The sequence below is a fragment of the Pocillopora damicornis genome, chromosome 3 (genome assembly GCF_964200805.1).
Source record: "Pocillopora damicornis chromosome 3, jaPocDami1.2, whole genome shotgun sequence".
NCBI classification, from domain to species: domain Eukaryota; kingdom Metazoa; phylum Cnidaria; class Anthozoa; order Scleractinia; family Pocilloporidae; genus Pocillopora; species Pocillopora damicornis.
Genome location: NC_142672.1, coordinates 2,666,333 through 2,683,849, shown reverse-complemented (window position 1 = coordinate 2,683,849; position 17,517 = coordinate 2,666,333). Strand labels below are relative to the sequence as shown.

Here is a 17,517-nt window from a genome sequence, read left to right as displayed (position 1 = left end):
TTCATGTAGCAGAATATTACTGAAAAGGGCTATTAAAAGCGATATCTTGATCCTGAAGAGTAAGAAATTGCTTCACCCTCCCCACTCCACACAAAACTGTAACTACTAGAGAACGGTACAGTGCAATTATATGAACTGATATAAGAATGGTACAAAGATGGCGGACAAGGATAGTTCGAGTAAGGAGAATCCTTTCTCCTTTAAAGCGTTTGTAAAATCGAAACAAGAAACTGAGACCACAACAAGTAAGATAAAAAAAGACAAACATAAATCAAAAAGTTCTCCCGCAAGTGTACGAAAGAGGGACAGCTCCACAGATGAACCGCCTTTTCCGGAAGTCAGCAGACAGGGTGAGCTTACAGGAAATGACTTGCATTGTTAAATATATCAAATTTAGAGTACTCTCTTACTTGAAAGGAATTGCCGATGTCATATTATATGAAGTATTTACACTATACTAGTATTTGTGGCCACTTTCCGTAGAAATCAAGAGAAAGGTTTTATGCTCTGAATAGTTAGGAGACTGCTTTTGTTTTCATGAGTACGTATGAATCAGTCACTTGGTTGATATCAAAAACGTAGTTTCGAATACGCCTAACATTTGGAATGTCTGACGACTCCAATGAGCTAAAATTGAGTCCACTGACTACAAATTTACCGAGAATATGGATGAAACGTACGACAACAATCTTTATTTCGACCTACTATTTTTAACAAACGTACGTCGTAAAGTTAAGGATACGGTAGACTTTCGCGGGTGTCCTTCGCTAAAAAAGATTGTGACCACGCTATTAAAAGCGTAATCACTACAAACCATATATGAATGGAAAGGTTATGAAATACACTATCGAACAAAAGTTGTTTCGTTTCAACGTGATCCAATGGTAAACCGACTTAAACGGGACAATCTGAAACGGACAATGGTTCTCTAAGCGAATTGATTCGGTATCAAATCTAACCGCACAAACAAAACTTCTGCAAATTTCAATCTCATTAGGTTGGTCTTGAAAACCGTGTGGGGCTTTTTTGATGTTCCTATTGGTTGCTTTGTAATCTTTTTGTTAAGTTTAGTCATCAAACTTTTACTGATATGTGTTACATCAGAGACCATTGTAGGAGATCAATTTTAAAATAGGGAAAAGCCCTACATGGTCTTCAGATTGGTGTATCTGGAGCCTTTGGACCAAATTTCAAGTCAACCTGTAAAGGTTTTATACCCTATTTAATCATCCAAAGAAGACACACTAACGTAAATATAGAGTGTGTTTTTTCACCTCCAAAGTTTTGTTAACACTCCTCACTTTTTGTTCACCACATGTCAAGTTAACAATCTGAAAAACTTGAAATGCTGACTGCCAATAACAGCACAGAAACAGAGTCCCAGGAGACTCTCAACAAAAATATGATTTGCAGGAAACTATCATGCTGTTGTGCACAACAGAGCTTTGTTCAGAAGAATTTCAAAGCAATGGAAAGTTTGTTGGTGCCATCAAGTTCAACTCTTACTGACCCCAAGTAGGCAGAACTTGTTGATGGTTGCTTGAGGGCAAGCAGTGAAGATTGCATATACCATGAGCCCTTGTCTGTTTTGGCAAGATTTTTTCCCCTGGCTCTTATGGCTAGGTTTCTTTCAAGCTTTAACCCAAGGACTCTTTCCCTTTTTATCTCTACGTATTTTTTCGCAGACTATTATGATGAACACGTGTAACTGAAATAAAAACATTCAAGATGTTTATGCGATTACTACCCCATATATTCTGTGGCGAAAAACATTACAGAAGTCATTTGTGTTGATACATCATAATTGGCTTCTTAAAATTTGGTGGCTCAAAAAGTTCAGCTCAGAAAAATGTTTCTGTAAATAACTCAAGTACATTTCAATATTTTACAAAAATATTTGGTAGAAACTGATGGTAAAAATAGTTATACTTTATTTGAGTTACAAAAATATGGCCTGCAAAGGTCTACCATATCCATAAATATAAATTAAATACATAAGAATGTAGGATATCCTAAAAAATCATACAGGCTAGTCAGAGTAGGACATCCTTTGTTCTTATCTATTATAAATACAATAAAATAAGGGGCTCTGCATCTTTAAATATTGTCACAAATTTAAGGGGACTCAGAACTTTTCAAAGATATTAATGTATAAAAGTTAATTATTGCACATTACACAACTATAACAAGTGTGACCAACTTCATTTCATATCTTTGAGAAAACCAGACAGTCTTGAATAGTCCTCTATTTTTTATGCCCAGGCCTTAAGTGCAGAGTATGGCACTGATGCATACTCATTTTTTCCTTTCTCACCATGTGTTTCACATGGCAGAATCACCTTTGCATGCACAAGATCTGGTAGAGTTTTGCTATACTCTGCAAGACTGGGTCCAGACTGTGTCAGGTTATCACACCTATTGCTCAGACACACATAATTACTTTCTTCCAATGTTAAATTCATTTGATTAATGAGTTGGAATCCAAAGATTTATGTTCAGAAGAAAAATGGTAACAAAATAATACATGTAAGGTGGTATGATTAAATTTGATTGTGCTTGTTTGCTTTAACATGACAGACAATCTCATTTTCTTAGTGAAAGATTTTCTTCTTGACTCATTTTTGGAGCCAGACACTCTCTTGATGAGTACCTTTGATTGTTTTTTTGATCCACAAGAGAGGTTTCCCATAAGTTATTTTCCAGTTGCCAGTACTCCATGACTATTTCTATTATCCTTGATTTAATCTGGTTTTTCCTGTGAATGATGCAGTAATTCTAAGTCTTTTTATGACTCTCATGATGATACAATTATAGCACAAATGTGCAAAACTGCTTTAAAAATAAATGACCCAAAACAACTCTCTGGTACTGCCATGTATAGTTTTATGCCATAAAGCCACATGGGTTAATCTTTTTAAAATCCTACTGTTGACTTTTAAATCGTTAAATTGTTTAAGTCTTAGCTGTATTCACGATTTGTTGCAGACTTACAAGCCATCTAGGAGTTTATGGTCATCAACCATAAACTTGTTAGTGACACTGAAATCAAGGTTAAAATTTTATGGTGATCGTGCTTTTTGGGTCTGCACTCCTAAACTGTGGAATAATTTTCCAGAGCATATAAAATGTAGTTTAAATCTTAAATCTTTTAAGAGCAACCTTAAAACTTATCTTATTAAGCGCTATTTTAATTTGCAGTTTTGCTTTAGTATTTTTTTAATTTACTATTTATCAAGTTACTGCTTGAAACATTTTATTGTAAAGCACCGTAGAGCTCTAGAATAGGGTGATATAAAAATTTTTGTATTATTGTTATAATTATTAATCTTAATATAGAATAAGATTTATTCTATTGTACTCCTGGCAGTCAATGATGAAGGTGATGATGGTAATGACCAAGGTGTAGTCAATCCCTTTTCATTCAAGAATTTCCTCTCAGATGACCTGGCATCAAGAAATAAGCGTGTGTTGCAGGTAATATTTAAATTATGTTTGGCCAACCAATAGCCTATGATAGTAGCAGGTCTTGCATATCAAGATGACTATAATTTACCTAATCCTATCACTTTTGATACAAGCACGTGGTGTTTTGTGGTATTTCATTGCTTTTCATATAGAAAGTGTTTTAAAGCTACTGGTGTATTTTTTTCTCATCTGTAATTTTGGTTTATTAATGTATTTCTTATCACTCTTAAATCATTTCTTTGCTACTCAAACCTTCATGAGATTTCCTTCTTTTCACAAGTAACAGGAAACTGTTTTTGGGATAACTTTTTGATCATAAAATTTCTAAGTCTCCTTTTACAGCGTGTAGTGAGTACGAAGATGGTGAAGAATCTTAAAGTTTGTTGTGTCATTTTTATGTTGTTTTTATAGATAGTTGATGATGAAGTACGTGAAGTGAACACAGATCAGGATAATGGAAAAAGAAATGTAGGAACTGATCATGTTATACTCTTTGGTTGGTCTTGGTTTAAAATATAATAATATATTTTCCATTATTTTTGTAGATCATTGACTTGATTTTTTTTTAAATTAATTAAAGGTGATGATTTTAGAAAAAGAACAAACACACTTTCAATATTCAAAGTTCTTTTATTTGTGTTTGAAATATGTAGGGAACCAAAAGTCAAGAATTAAACATGGAAACTGCTGCCCAAAGTGACAGTGGCTCAGAGACAGAGGATGAGAGCGAGTTAACAAGTAGCCTTGAGTCACCAATGAGTGGGAGTATCAACTACTTTGTAGCTTCTCTAGACAGCTCTGAGACTCAAGAAAAGATCATTGAAGAAATGAATCAGGTTAGACACAACTACCTTCAGGAGAGTATTTAACACTTTTTGGCCAAAGTTTCTTATCCTGTGTAAAATATAAGACTAACTTTTAGTATGAGTTCAAATAACACTTGTTTTAACCACATGCAATATTACTTTGAATTTAATTAACATCTGCTCTGTGACTTTCACAACTTTAATTATAATTATTTTTATTATTAATCATAACTAATACAATTTCCTCAAATTAATGTGATTGGTGCATGATCTGCTTTATTTTTCTCTAACCATTCTGTAAAGTTGTTAACAGTTGGCTGTAATCCTACACTTGTAATTGGACAGTTGAAGCAGCCAATCATACACAGTCATTCAGCCAAATCCACCAATCACAGAATTGGTCACAATAACCATAATAGCAACAACCACTTATCCTAAAAAAAGCTAATGGAATTTCCAAAATTGAGGAATTTTTTACTTTTGACATTGTCTCTACTAGAGATATTTGTTGTAAATGTATTTGTTGTTTTCAGAAATTGTAACAGTTTTTATTAATTGGAGATTAATGTCTAATTCTGTTGGTAATCATACTTGTGATTGACAAATTGGACTCCAGTTTTGTGGTTGTCCAATTTTCTTAATCACTTGACTGTATGATTACAGACTGAATTGGACTCCACTTGGCCCTGTTACCATAATGATTAGTTATCAGCCACAGAAGTTCCTATGCATTCCATTTGACTATTCATTTAATTTGGGTATTCTGCAGAAAAAAGCCCTCCTCTGTTTATTTTCCACAGTAGAAATCACATAACTGAGAGGAAAAACCTATTGATTTCTGCCATTACTCCTGGAAAGCAGTAAACAATTTCAGAGTATAAACATGGTTGATTCAAAATTTTCCATGTTATTTCCACAGTTGAAAGAGGAAAATGAGAAACTAAGAAGAGAGTTACGGGAATCCAACCAAACTGTGGATAAAGAAAAGAAGAGGTGACATGAATCAGCTAAGAAATACTTACTGGTAGATGTAAAAAGGCACTGGGAGGGTAAAGTTTCTTGCCCAAAAATTAATAACAATTTGGAATAACACATTTGTGTTGTATGTTTTCTCTACCAGAATTATAAGTTTGCAAAAGAAACTTGCAAAGATTGAGAAAAGAGAGGCAGATGAAACTGCAGCTTTAGAAAATATGGTGCAAATGGTGGAGAAAAATTTAGAATTGACTACGGTGAGAGGAATGCAAGACTTTTCTATAGAGGCATTAGCTTGTAGGTCAGACAACTCTGTTGGATTTTATTTTGAATTTGTTTCTTCACAAGCATCACAGTTGGCATGGTATCACTTTGAAATTTTTTAGGGATTCAGATTGTGTCAGAATGAAAAGTTTTTATAGGGGAATGTAGGCTATGAAATAGGTTTTGCTTGTTAATAAGACTACAAGATGATATCATTTTAAAAAATTGACAACAACAATATTTTCTGGAATTTGGTAGACTACAAAGGGGAGGCTAGTACAACATTTTGATAGCAGTGATATAGATTTGAAACATGTCTTATACAGCTTTTTAATTTATCAGTTAGGCTTCTGATGCATTTGGTGCAAATCCGTTATCTCACTTACCTACTATTCTGAAGATAGCTAAAAGTTAATATTGATAATTATATAAATTAAAGCCTAAAATATGTCAGCCCACAAGATATGAAAAAATTATTGCCAATAAATATTATAACACTATTAAAAGGGTTTTCTTTTATTACTGACTAAGGATATCACGCTGATCTTTTAAGAATATTAAATAAGGTAGTCCTCATAAACTTGTTTGAGTTGAAAATTCATTGTATATCCATCTATATTTGTTGTTATTTTATAGCAAAGAGCTCTCAGAGCTGAAGCTACAGTTGCAAAATTGATGGAAGAAGTTAATATATTAAAGGTTTGGGAGAAGATTCATAACTTTGTTGCTACTTATTAGCTAATAATATACCTGAAAAACTTTCTTGATTTTGATTAGCTAAGAGAAATGCAGCTTCAAGTATCACTGTGCGGAAAATAGTAATTCTGTGTAAAAAAAGAACACAAATTGTTAACAAGGTATTTTAAAAACTGTTGATTGTTGTTTTATTTGTTTCAAACAAACACAGAATGATATTTCCAAGGTTTTAATGAACTTTACATATTATTTATCAATACATATTGCATATTTTTCATGCATATAGTATTTCCTTGAATGTTATAAGCACCCATGCTCTAATGAGAGTAAACATGCACTGTCGAGACCATAATGGCAAACAAGCACCAGGCCCTGGGAATAAGTTTTCCCCCCCCCTCCCCTCTCTTCTGCCACTTTGTTAAATAGTAGAGAAAAAGGAAAATCTGTTTTCTATCTTAATTTAAAACTATTTAACTTCAACTACAGAAAACCTTTGAAAAACTTACATGAGCTTGTTTGTTCCAAATTGTACTTGAAATTAAGGAATTTGCCATTCTAATTATTGACTAGCAATCATTTTTTATGTCATTTTTAACATCTGTGATCTTCCATGAGCTAACTTGCATCGTAGTTACCTAAAACAGCAAGTTAATTAATTTGGATATGTAAAATAATTTCAGTACAGAATGTTCTTAACAATAAGTCAGATGAGACCAATGTTTTGGTCTTTGGTCAGACATGGAACAAAATCTATGAAGGTTAGATTATCTTTGATTTACCTCTGCATATAGTTTACAATAACTTTTCTGCTATCTCTCATCAGACAGAGTCTGTTCCCATAGCAACATATAACCAGCTGTTAGATGCCAATCATTATACAATGACAGCTGTCAAAGATAAATCAAAAGCTGCTGCTGATCAGATGAACATAGCAGCAAAAAATGCAGAACAAGCAGTAAGGTGTGTGCATGGCTATTTCTTGTAACCAAGCTTGCCTAACTGCAGCGACAAAATATCACTTGTTTTTAATTTTGATTTCAAGGCACTTTGTTTTTTAACAGATCTTAGTGATTTGTCTTTTGTCATAAATTTTTTATTAACAGCAACTTTTTCAGTGACTACTGATTATTTTTGTGAGTCAATGATAATAATTTTCCCTTTCAAATTGTTTATGTTGGCATTCATCTACTATATTCAGTTTTGTAATGTGATTTGCAAGAATTTGAATACTTCAAGTTGAACACATTCTGTTTACATCAGGTTTTTCATTTTAGATAATCAAGATGTGCTCATATTTAAAAAAGAATTATCATTGTTAAAAAAGCATCCTGACATGGAATTTTACTAAATAATTTATTGTTCTTTTACATTTTTTGATAAAAACAACTGCAATATTTAACTCTGTTAGCATATTTTAAAATCATAAATGTTGTGCTAAGGACATGAAGAACAGTCCCCCTGTATCTTGTATCTCACATGGACATCTGAGCCCTTGTAGGGTAGAGCAGTGTGTAACTTATATTTCAGTGAATCATTTATCACTGTTCATTTGTTTGCTCTTAGGCAACTGCTTACTGGAGTGGACACACTGAAGTTCATATCACAACAGCTTGAGTCTATTGATAGAATAACAGATGTTCATGTGCATTCAGAGAAGAGTTAACCCAACCCTTTACATCCTAACATTAGTATCCATATTTTCCATACTCTTTTCTCTACTTTTCCTTTGGTACTGACAGGGAAAATTTGTTTTAAAATCAAAGCTTCTTAGCTTGGGGATAATTATCTTTATTCTCATTATTATAAGAAAAAACAACCAAGAAACTACTTACCTCCTATGTTAACACTCTGCTTTTTTGTATTTTCCTAAGAAAATTGATTGTATTAAAATGTGTTGACTTTTTTGAAAAAAAAAAAAAAAGATATGTACAGTTGTAAATTAATGAATTAAGTTGATATGTTGATTAGAGTTTGTGTTCTATCATTCCTTGGCTGATAAACATGTAAAGTACTCCTAGGAGATACTGATTTACACCAGTGAAATCTAATTTATATTTAACCACTTTAACCCAAGCATGTACAGCTGTTAGATTCTCTCAGTGATGACCAGTGGTACTTTGATCCATAGCATCTACAGGAATTTCAAGTCATCATAGAAAAATTTTGAAGTTGAATGCTGTGGAAAACAGAATCCAAAGTTCTTGTGTGACATAAGATCTTGTTCAAACGCTTACTGTTTTGCTTGTGGAAGATCTGAGTCAGCAAATTTGAAGATTCAATCACTAGATTTGGACTTGAAGGTGGTGCATTTTTTAAATTTTTCTGCGGGCCTAAAATTAGTCTTTGTTGAGTCATTTATGCGTTTCATTAGGAGCGATATTGGACAAAAGTATCCCTTTTTATTCCAAGACTTAATGCTTTAGTTACTGATTAGCTATAAACCTTCCTGTATACTTTTCTATAAAGTGTAATTTTGTGACCTGTGTTGCAATGCAGTTTAAGTCAACTAGAGCTCTAAAGTCCATTTACTGGCAAAGAGTGAGATTTTATGGACATCACCTATCAAGGGTGGGAGGGGGAAGACGGTACGGGGCATGTTCCCCTGGGGAATTATGAAAAAATGGAGTAGCTAAAATGAGCATTTCTGTAATCTGAAAGAGAATTTCTGCTGTTAGAAATGAGTGCATAGCAAACAAGGTGTAAATTATATTTGGAAGGATAATTGATTTATAGGTACTTGATGAAAGCAGCAGTTTGCTATCTCAAATCAACAGAATAAATTCAAAACCATAAAGGAGAGAGAAAAAATGGCTTTAGCATGAGAGTGTAAGATTAAATTTGTTTGCTTGAGTCTCACACCCAATGGTGACTACTTAATACAGGTTTGACTGTATTTATTTGTAGCTTTTTCTTCATCAATGACTGTTACTCAACACTGATTCTGTTCCCTTTCTATGTAGGAAAGAACAACGTATCATAAAAATAAAATCCAACAAGCTGTCCAGCAACTGGAGCAGCAGTTTTTGGAGTTTGACTCATCACCAAAATACTTATCAGCAGAAAATTTAGCCACAATTGTGCCAAATGTTACTGCTAAAAAGGCTGCTATGACAAGTGCCACTATCAGTTATAAAATGGAAGAAATGCACAATTCTTTAAAATTCAAGAACAAATGGGCCAATGTTAGTCAGGAGAATGATAAAGGAGGTAAAAAATCTGCAGCTTCCAGTCGTCATTCCAAAGGAAATTCTGGAAAGTAGTGATCTCATTGCACAAGTATACTTTTCAGTTGGAAATGTACTCTGGTATAATTTTTTAACTTTCAGACAAGTTATTTTAAGGTTAATTTTCCATCACTATTTATCATTTGTATTGACATTGTGAGTTAATTACATGTAGCTTTATGGACTCAGTGTTGATTTTTCTTCTTTTCAAACTTGTGATTGCTAATACTTTTTTAAAATTTCCATTGAACCTTTATCAATACATCCACTGAATTTTCTTTCCTTTTGCCTAACATGAAATTGCTAGGTTGTTGATTCTTAGAAGAAAATTTGTGAATGCAAAGGCTTGGAAAAATTGTCCACTACAAAACGAATGTAAATTTTGACATCACCTGGCATTTCTAAGCAATAGAAATATTTCTCAAACAGATTCGAATAAGGTTTTCTGTGGAATGGAGTGGAAATTGGAAGAAGCCCCACTCTGCATAGGTGTCTCTGTTCCTTAAATTTTTTTACTCTCATCAGTAATTCTTCTTACTGTCTGCCATACAATACTTATGATGTTAGCTCAAAGAATTTGGTACTGGATCCACTAATATTGCCCCAATGGACATTTCTTCATTCTCATTACTTGCCTGCTAGATATTGTATTGACATTGTAAGGAAAAAATTCTGTCTTTGTCAGTTATGAGAATTATCGAGTTGTAAAAGAGATTAAAAGAAATGTTCAATAACAGTGTTTGGACAAAAAAAATTCTAATCACCTGCTTTTTCAAAAAGGTTTGTAGAGATCAAAAGTGTTCTTTAAAAAATGTGGAAAGTTACATTTTGATTCCAAAGTCTCGCAAAAATCATGAAAACTGGGAGTGAAAGTGTTTTAAAAAAATGAGAATAAGTCTCAAGTGTTGTTTTTTCTTAGCTGTGCCAAGTGGAAGTCTTTGTGAGGTTTCCTTGTCTCTTCTTCCCATTCTTTTTATATGTGGGATTAATTCCTTTTCTCTGAGTTTCTTTTCTGTTATTTAATTTTTGTGTGTGCTGAGGTCCACTGATTTCATAAATCTTGCTTTAAAAGAGGTTAATAGGTATCATTAAACTGACCAAGAACCTACTCAAGAAAATATTTTACATTGATTTTATGTCACTTGCATTCTACACTTCCTTAGATATTTTGACGTTAGTTCAAATCATGGTGTAGAATTTATTTTCAATGGTAAAAGAAGGAAGAGAAAATAATTTAATTTGAGATTGGGTAAAGGTTTTCTTGAGGGGTGCTTCATACCCTCCCCTTGAGGCGGTCTTTCTAGTAAATTGATAGATTTTGACTGATATTGAAAAGGCCACACCCCTTCTGTTATGTTATTGGTTCGTTTATAAAAAAAAAAGTTTGACATCCTTTGTTCTCAATAAACATGTTCATTGGTTCGTTTTTCTTCATTTCGATCCGGTTCAAATAATCTCGCTGCTCTGAGCTTCATAGAATTAGTAGTTTGCTTTAATTTACGTATTGAATCATTGGATTTTAAATGTCACTGAGCTGGTTACCGCACAGTTATTTTGAATAGCAAGTGGTTCAAATAATTTCTTTTCAGTTTTTAAATGGAATTGCTAAGGCCTAAAGAATTAGCTCACACTTAGACTGACAATTGCTTAGAAAATTATATGCCTTTTGCTTACCTGCCTTTGTTATGATTCCATTTGCTTCGAGCTCTGACGTGCGTAGCTGACAGTTGTTGTTGCTAATGGCTTCAGCCAAGTGCTGTGCTCCAACGCCTGAAATGTTATTTTGTGTAGTTTAACGTGCGGTCTACAACACGAGGTTTCTACACGATCCTTGCTTAACTAGCTCGTCCACCCGCCATCTTAGCAGAACTATCACCGTAAAAGGTTATTACAATAGACGCCTGAACTACTATCCTAATTCTTCGAGCTCCTACCAAGCTATACGAATACGTGTATCCGGAGACGTCTCCTTGAATCCTGGTCCCGATAAATGTATTACTTGCAACAGGACTGTGGCGACAAACCACAGAGCGGTTAGCTGTGACTCATGCAATAGATGGACTCACATAAAGTGCGGGAACATTAAGCCTAATCAGTATAAAGCTATGCAATTGATGGATAACTTTGAATGGTTTTGCCAACCCTGTCTGGACGCTAGATTATCAAACAATGTTCCAGATAACACTGGTGATTGTGTACAACACAAAGACGACTACCTCGAAAGGTTTGCCGCCTCTTTGAATACTTCGCACAACGATCTACGCATCGCGCATCTCAATGTATGCAGTCTTCGAAATAAAATAGAAGATATTCGTCTTCTACAGAAAATTTGCAGATTTGATGTCCTAGCAATCGGCGAAAGCCATTTAAACGCCTCAATACCTGATAATGTACTACAAATTCCTGGTCTTAAATTCATACGTTGTGATAGATCTCAACGTAAAGGAGGCGGCGTGATCATGTATTATGCTGAACATTTATCCGTTACTCATCGCAGAGATTTGGCAGCCTCAGACATTGAAGCTCTCTGGATACAGGTTAAATTTCCTACAAACACTACTCTGTTCTCCGTAATCTATAGGTCTGAGCTAGAGTCCACGAATTTCTTCGAAAGCTTTCGTGGAGCCCTCGAAAAAGCTTGGCTTAAAACTGACAGCATCTTTATACTTGGCGATTTTAACTGTTGTTTATTAAATAGGGACCCTGACGGCATACCTACTTTGGGCAAAACGAAGAAGCTGATAGAGACCTTTGAAGACTTCAATATGCAAAACATTATCTCTCAACCAACTAGAATAACATCCACAACGGAGTCCCTAATTGACCTCATTGTTACAACTAAAGCAAACATGGTTCGTCAATGCGGCGTGCTGCCATTGGGCATATCTGATCACAGTTTAGTTTACGCTACTTTGAAGTTGAAATCCAAAAGACCCCCTCCGAAGATTGTCCGCTCAAGAAACTTCAAGAGATGTGACATTCAAGATTTCCAGAAAGATATCGAACGAATACCTTTTCACGTACTAGACATATTCGAAGACAAAGACGACGTCCTTTGGGGCTGGAATCTTTTGTTCAATGATGTTTGTGATGTCCATGCCCCTTATAAAGACGTCAAGGTTCGCAGCGTCTGTTCACCATGGATTAACAGCGAAATAAGATTAAAGATGAACAAACGGTTTAAATTATTCAAAGTAGCCACTCGCACTAAAGATCCGGTCAAATGGAAGGAATACAAAAGATTACGTAATGAAATCACCACGGACGTACGTCGGGCGAAAACTAAACATTTCAAGAACCAACTACTTGAAATAAAAACCGCTGCGGAGTATTGGAACCTTCTTCGCAATGCCACTGCACCAAAACTCAGAAAGGCTATTGGACCCTTGAAGAGGGAAGACGGTTCTCTGGCAGTCGATAGTAAAGAAAAATCAAATCTGATGAATTCTTTCTTTTCTAATATAGGAGCTAATCTAACAAGGAACTTTTCATTCACAAAAGTCAACGCTGCCACAACATTAAAGTCAGTTCCTGTTATCAAAGACGTTATTTTATCAAAATCCGAAATTGAAAAGTATTTATCAGATCTTAAATGGAATAAAGCTACCGGTCCCGACCAGATTTCTTCTAGAACTCTAAAAACTGCCGGGAATGCGTTGGTCCATCCATTATACCATATTTATTGTGAAAGTCTAAGATCTGGCTACGTGTTTGAACAATGGAAAGTGGCTAGGCTGAGCCCTATCCACAAAAAGGACGATGAGAGCGACATGAGCAACTATCGGCCAATTTCTATTCTCAGTATACCCAGCAAGATCCTTGAATCAACGGTCTCTCAGAGAATCGTCAACCATACATTCCACGAGCACAGTTTAGTCACTGAAAACCAATGGGCTTATAGGAAAGGCTTTTCTACTGAATTAATGCTTATAAAACTGACAGAACAATGGAGACAAGCGGTTGATAACAGTAAAGTTGTCGGCGTGGTTTTTGTCGATTTTCAAAAGGCCTTTGACTGTGTATCGCATAAAATATTGCTGCATAAACTCGAGATTGACTTTGGGATCAAGGGCAACCTGGCTGCTTGGCTTCACAGCTACTTAAAGGGGAGGCGACAGTTCACAGTCATTGACGGCGCAGCCTCTGATTTTGCTCGCATTAATACGGGCGTTCCTCAGGGATCAGTCCTCGGTCCAACCTTGTTCGCACTTTACACAAATGATCTACCTGATAATATAACAAATGCAACTGTTTTTATGTACGCAGACGATACCACCCTGTTCTGTATCGGAGACACCGTAGACATTGCTATTGCCGAACTAAATGCTGCTCTCAAGGAACTAGAGCTATGGTGCTTAAGAAATCAACTATTGCCTCACCCCAAGAAATGCGAAGGCATGCTAATTCATCGAGGAAACTTCAATGGTCCACTACAGTCATTAATACTGATGAATCATTGTATAAGATGGGTTAAACACACCAGGCTGCTTGGAGTCTATATTGATAATAGACTTAACTGGGACTACCATGTCAAAGCACTAAAGATCAGCTTTGCAAATAAGCTTAACATGCTGAAGCGCAGCTTGTTCTTACCAAGACCCATGCTACTGGACTTATACTTTAAAGTAATCTACCCATCAATTATATATGGTATCACCGTCTGGGGCGGCCTTACTAATAAGGAGGGCCTAATTGCATTAGAGTCTTTACACTGTAGAGCGGCAAAATTAATTTTTAACTGGCCATGGGATATGCCTAAGTCTGACGTACTAAGCAAAGCTCGATGGTCTTCTATTGAAACCACATATAAAGTTAATTTAGCTAAACTGATGTTCAAAATAGATAAGAAGACTTTACCTATATCCATCTTAGATACCACCGAAGAAGTTGATGTGAATACTAAGAAAAATCTAAGAAGTAATGCCAACATAAAAGTACCAAAATTCAATACATATTACATGAAAAACAGTTTTTCCAGAAGAGGACCTATCGTTTTTAACACACTTCTCCAAGAATCAAATTTAAGAAATATAACCATTAAGCAGCTCTCCTCGTTAGCCTACAAATCAAAGGCACTTTTAAATTTGAACTTTAATTCCATTTCTCCACAGACAGTGAATTTTAAGGACCCCAATTTTAAATATTTTTAGATCTTCTAATTTTGATAGGCTACTTTAATTATTGTATTTTACTACATTTCATTTTATTCCATTTTACGCACGACCCCACAAGCGTGTAGTCGCTTTAACAATTATCGTGTTTAAATAAAGTCTTTGTATTGTATTGTATTGTGCGTAGCTGACAGTTGTTGTTGTTGATGGCTTCAGCAAAATACTCTGCTGCTTCATCTATCAATTTAATGTCTGTAAGATTTAACCAGCTCAATTGCGATGTCTTACATTTTAACAATTTACAAATCTTAAAACAACCTAATTGACCAATGTTATTGTCACTCAAATCTAAATGTGAAAGTTGTTGAACATTAATTACATTTACTAACGAAGAGCAATCAACAGCTGTGAGGTGAAAAGAAATCAAATTTACACAAAGTTCATTTGTTAGAGTTTTCTCTGTGCTTCTAACTTCATTCAACTATTTTCGTTTATACATTTAATAGATGTCACTGCTAAATATTGTTCGTCCTCAGTCGGCCAACAGGTCACTTTCTTTGGCTCTTCGCTCTCTGTCCACTGTTCGTTGTAGCGTGCGCTCTCTTTTTTATTCAGTTTCCAAAGAAAGAAGGTCCGTGATAATTTTGCTGAGTAGTGGATTTTTACTCTCCATTAATCCTGCTAGAAACTGAAAAACCAGCTGCCATTTCCTTTCTTTGGTGTTCATTGAAACAAAGTTCCTTAATTCTGTTTCACTCATGTTTGTCAGGTGCTCCGCAGCGAAAAAGTCCGGCATTGTAGGATGAATAAAACGGAACTGTCCTTTGTTGTTAAACGGGTCAGGTTCACGGTCGGGTAAGCGGTAAAATAGAGCGCTGTCTTCCATTCCGCGCACTTCGTTTCCTCCAAAGATAAGCCTTCCTTCTTTAATTCCTTCAAATGCCATTTTTTCCAGTTTCTCGAATTTCTTTTCTTCTTTAGGGGGAAAATCATTTGATTCAAAGTTTTCGCGGGTGAAGTGTTTATTGCGAAATTCTTCGTTGTGTCTCAAGTAGAAAATTTTCACGGCTTTCTTGTATATATCTGTAAATCTTGTTGGTAGGTTAAGACTTTCAGAACCAAAGAGCTTCACCATTTTAAAGAGTCTTGAGCAAATGATGAAGCAACTCGCAGGAATGTGGCAGAGAGATAAGATGACGATGTTGCTAGTGATATGTCGCCTTACTGTGTTGACTGCTTCCTCGTCTTCTTCAGCAAATTTGGTTACGTATTCTTTGACTTGTTCGGATGGGAAGCCAAGGATCTCAAAGACTTTGTCGAAAGGAATACTTTCGATGCATGACAGAGCTGTAGGTCTTGTGGTTGTCAAAACGGCAGCTCCTTTAAGAAGTTTCCCAGTCGCAAGCTTAGCATAAAGGGCGAAAATGGGCATCTTCTCGTCTACGCTGTTTATGAACTGAGGTTTATTAGCTTCCGTGCTGATCTTTGAGTTTAATTTGACTCCATCGAAAATAAGTAGAACTCTCTGAGGGTTTTCAAGGATGTAATTCCAGACTTCCTCATTTAGCTGATCGCTGGGCGAGTATGTGGAGCGGGTCAGTAGCTCCTTAAGGCTAAGGTCGGTTTCTGTGTTGAAAATTCTGTATTCGACGAAGAAAGCAGCATCAAAGTGGATTTTGTTATCGGGTGTATTATGGAATATTTTGCCAGATGCCCAGTCTCTGAGAATTTTTGTACACCAAAGTGTCTTTCCGATTCCGGGACAACCGACAATCAAAACGTTTTTGTTTCCGCGATTAAGAATGTCCTCTGGCTCTCTCGGTCTTTCGTTTTTCTCAAACAACCTGGTATAGGTTTCTAAATTCTTCCGTCTGTCTTCAGGAAAGTCTGTCATCGGTAAACTCATATGCTCGTTAGTCATGCCAGGTAGAATAAAAAGGCTTGTGTAAATCTGATCTAGAGTCAAATGTTCAGGTGGGTCTCCTTTGTCAGCAGGACTTGAAAAAAGCGACTGGAGTTGTGGAGGTTGATAAGTGTCGTCTATAATCATTTTCTTTGTTTCTTGGATGAATTCCTGAAGCGGTGTTTTTAGGCGTTGTTCACACTTGCTTCTCAAAAGTGGGATGTTTTTGATACTTTCTTGCTGCTTAGCTTTTTCGGGAAGATTTAAATGAGATGTTTGAAACTTTGAGTTCTGCATGAAATCCCTTTGCCTGCATGCCCGTAGAAAAAGGTAGACAATTTCAATCAGAATGCCAACGACAAAAATTCCATTCACTACAAGGACAGCGTCCATCCAGGAGGTTTTCTTTACCGCTCGTAGATTGTGACAGTCGTGTAAAGTAGAGTTTTGGGCGTTGTCAGATGAATTCCATGGCTGAGTGGTTCCATCGGTTAAATTACAGTGAAACTTAGAGGGAAACTTCAAAGGATAAAGCGTTCGAGTTTGTAGGATGATGAAAAAAACTCCTAAATTGAGTCTCAACAATAGTTGATAGTAGTAAGCCTTAAAAAGCTTGTATCCCGTTGACAATGCGTTTCCTTGGTCGTGCGACTGTCTTTCTGCATCACCGTTACGAATGCTTCGCGACAGTCGATTGACTGTAGGTCTTACTATTTGGGAGTAGATAACACATACAAATATAATAAGGACGAAATTCACGATTACGAAGCCATAGACAGGCAAAGCGTATTCGTTGTACTGCTTCTCGTATTTCTCGTAACATTTTCCCCGGACGAGGTCTATGTTTTCAGTTTTCGCTCCAGCACAGCGGAAATCAGACCAGGGTTCGTTGTTTTCCATGTCGGCAAATATAGCAAAGAAGATGACACCAATCAGGATCCGAATAACCACTGCCACAAAGTGAAATTTGCCGAAAGTTTTTGGCTTCAAATAATCTAATAGCTTTTCCACCGACATTTTTGGTGATTCTGTTATTTTCGTTTGAATACTGATTTTCTTCGGTTCAAATGAAC

General features: G+C 35.7%; 1 protein-coding gene across 1 annotated transcript; it reads left to right on the top strand.

The window, feature by feature from the left end:
- The first annotated feature begins 133 nt into the window (after positions 1–133).
- On the top strand, positions 134–8,174 carry LOC113666389 (uncharacterized). The gene is made up of 9 exons (XM_027182169.2): positions 134–350; positions 3,368–3,474; positions 3,877–3,933; positions 4,119–4,301; positions 5,191–5,264; positions 5,392–5,503; positions 6,147–6,209; positions 7,030–7,166; positions 7,770–8,174. The coding sequence occupies exons 1-9, from the start codon at positions 158–160 to the stop codon at positions 7,867–7,869; spliced, it is 1,026 nt and encodes a 341-aa protein (XP_027037970.2). The 5' UTR covers positions 134–157; the 3' UTR covers positions 7,870–8,174.
- Positions 8,175–17,517: the final 9,343 nt, after the last annotated feature.

What these genes read in the sequence shown, in the direction of transcription:
- LOC113666389 (XM_027182169.2), top strand. Translation starts at nt 158, where the DNA reads ATGGCGGACAAGGATAGTTCGAGTAAGGAGAATCCTTTCTCCTTTAAA. An exon ending in TCCGGAAGTCAGCAGACAGG is followed by an intron (nt 351 to 3,367) that starts GTGAGCTTACAG and finishes TACTCCTGGCAG; the next exon opens with TCAATGATGAAGGTGATGAT. An exon ending in TCATTGAAGAAATGAATCAG is followed by an intron (nt 4,302 to 5,190) that starts GTTAGACACAAC and finishes TTATTTCCACAG; the next exon opens with TTGAAAGAGGAAAATGAGAA.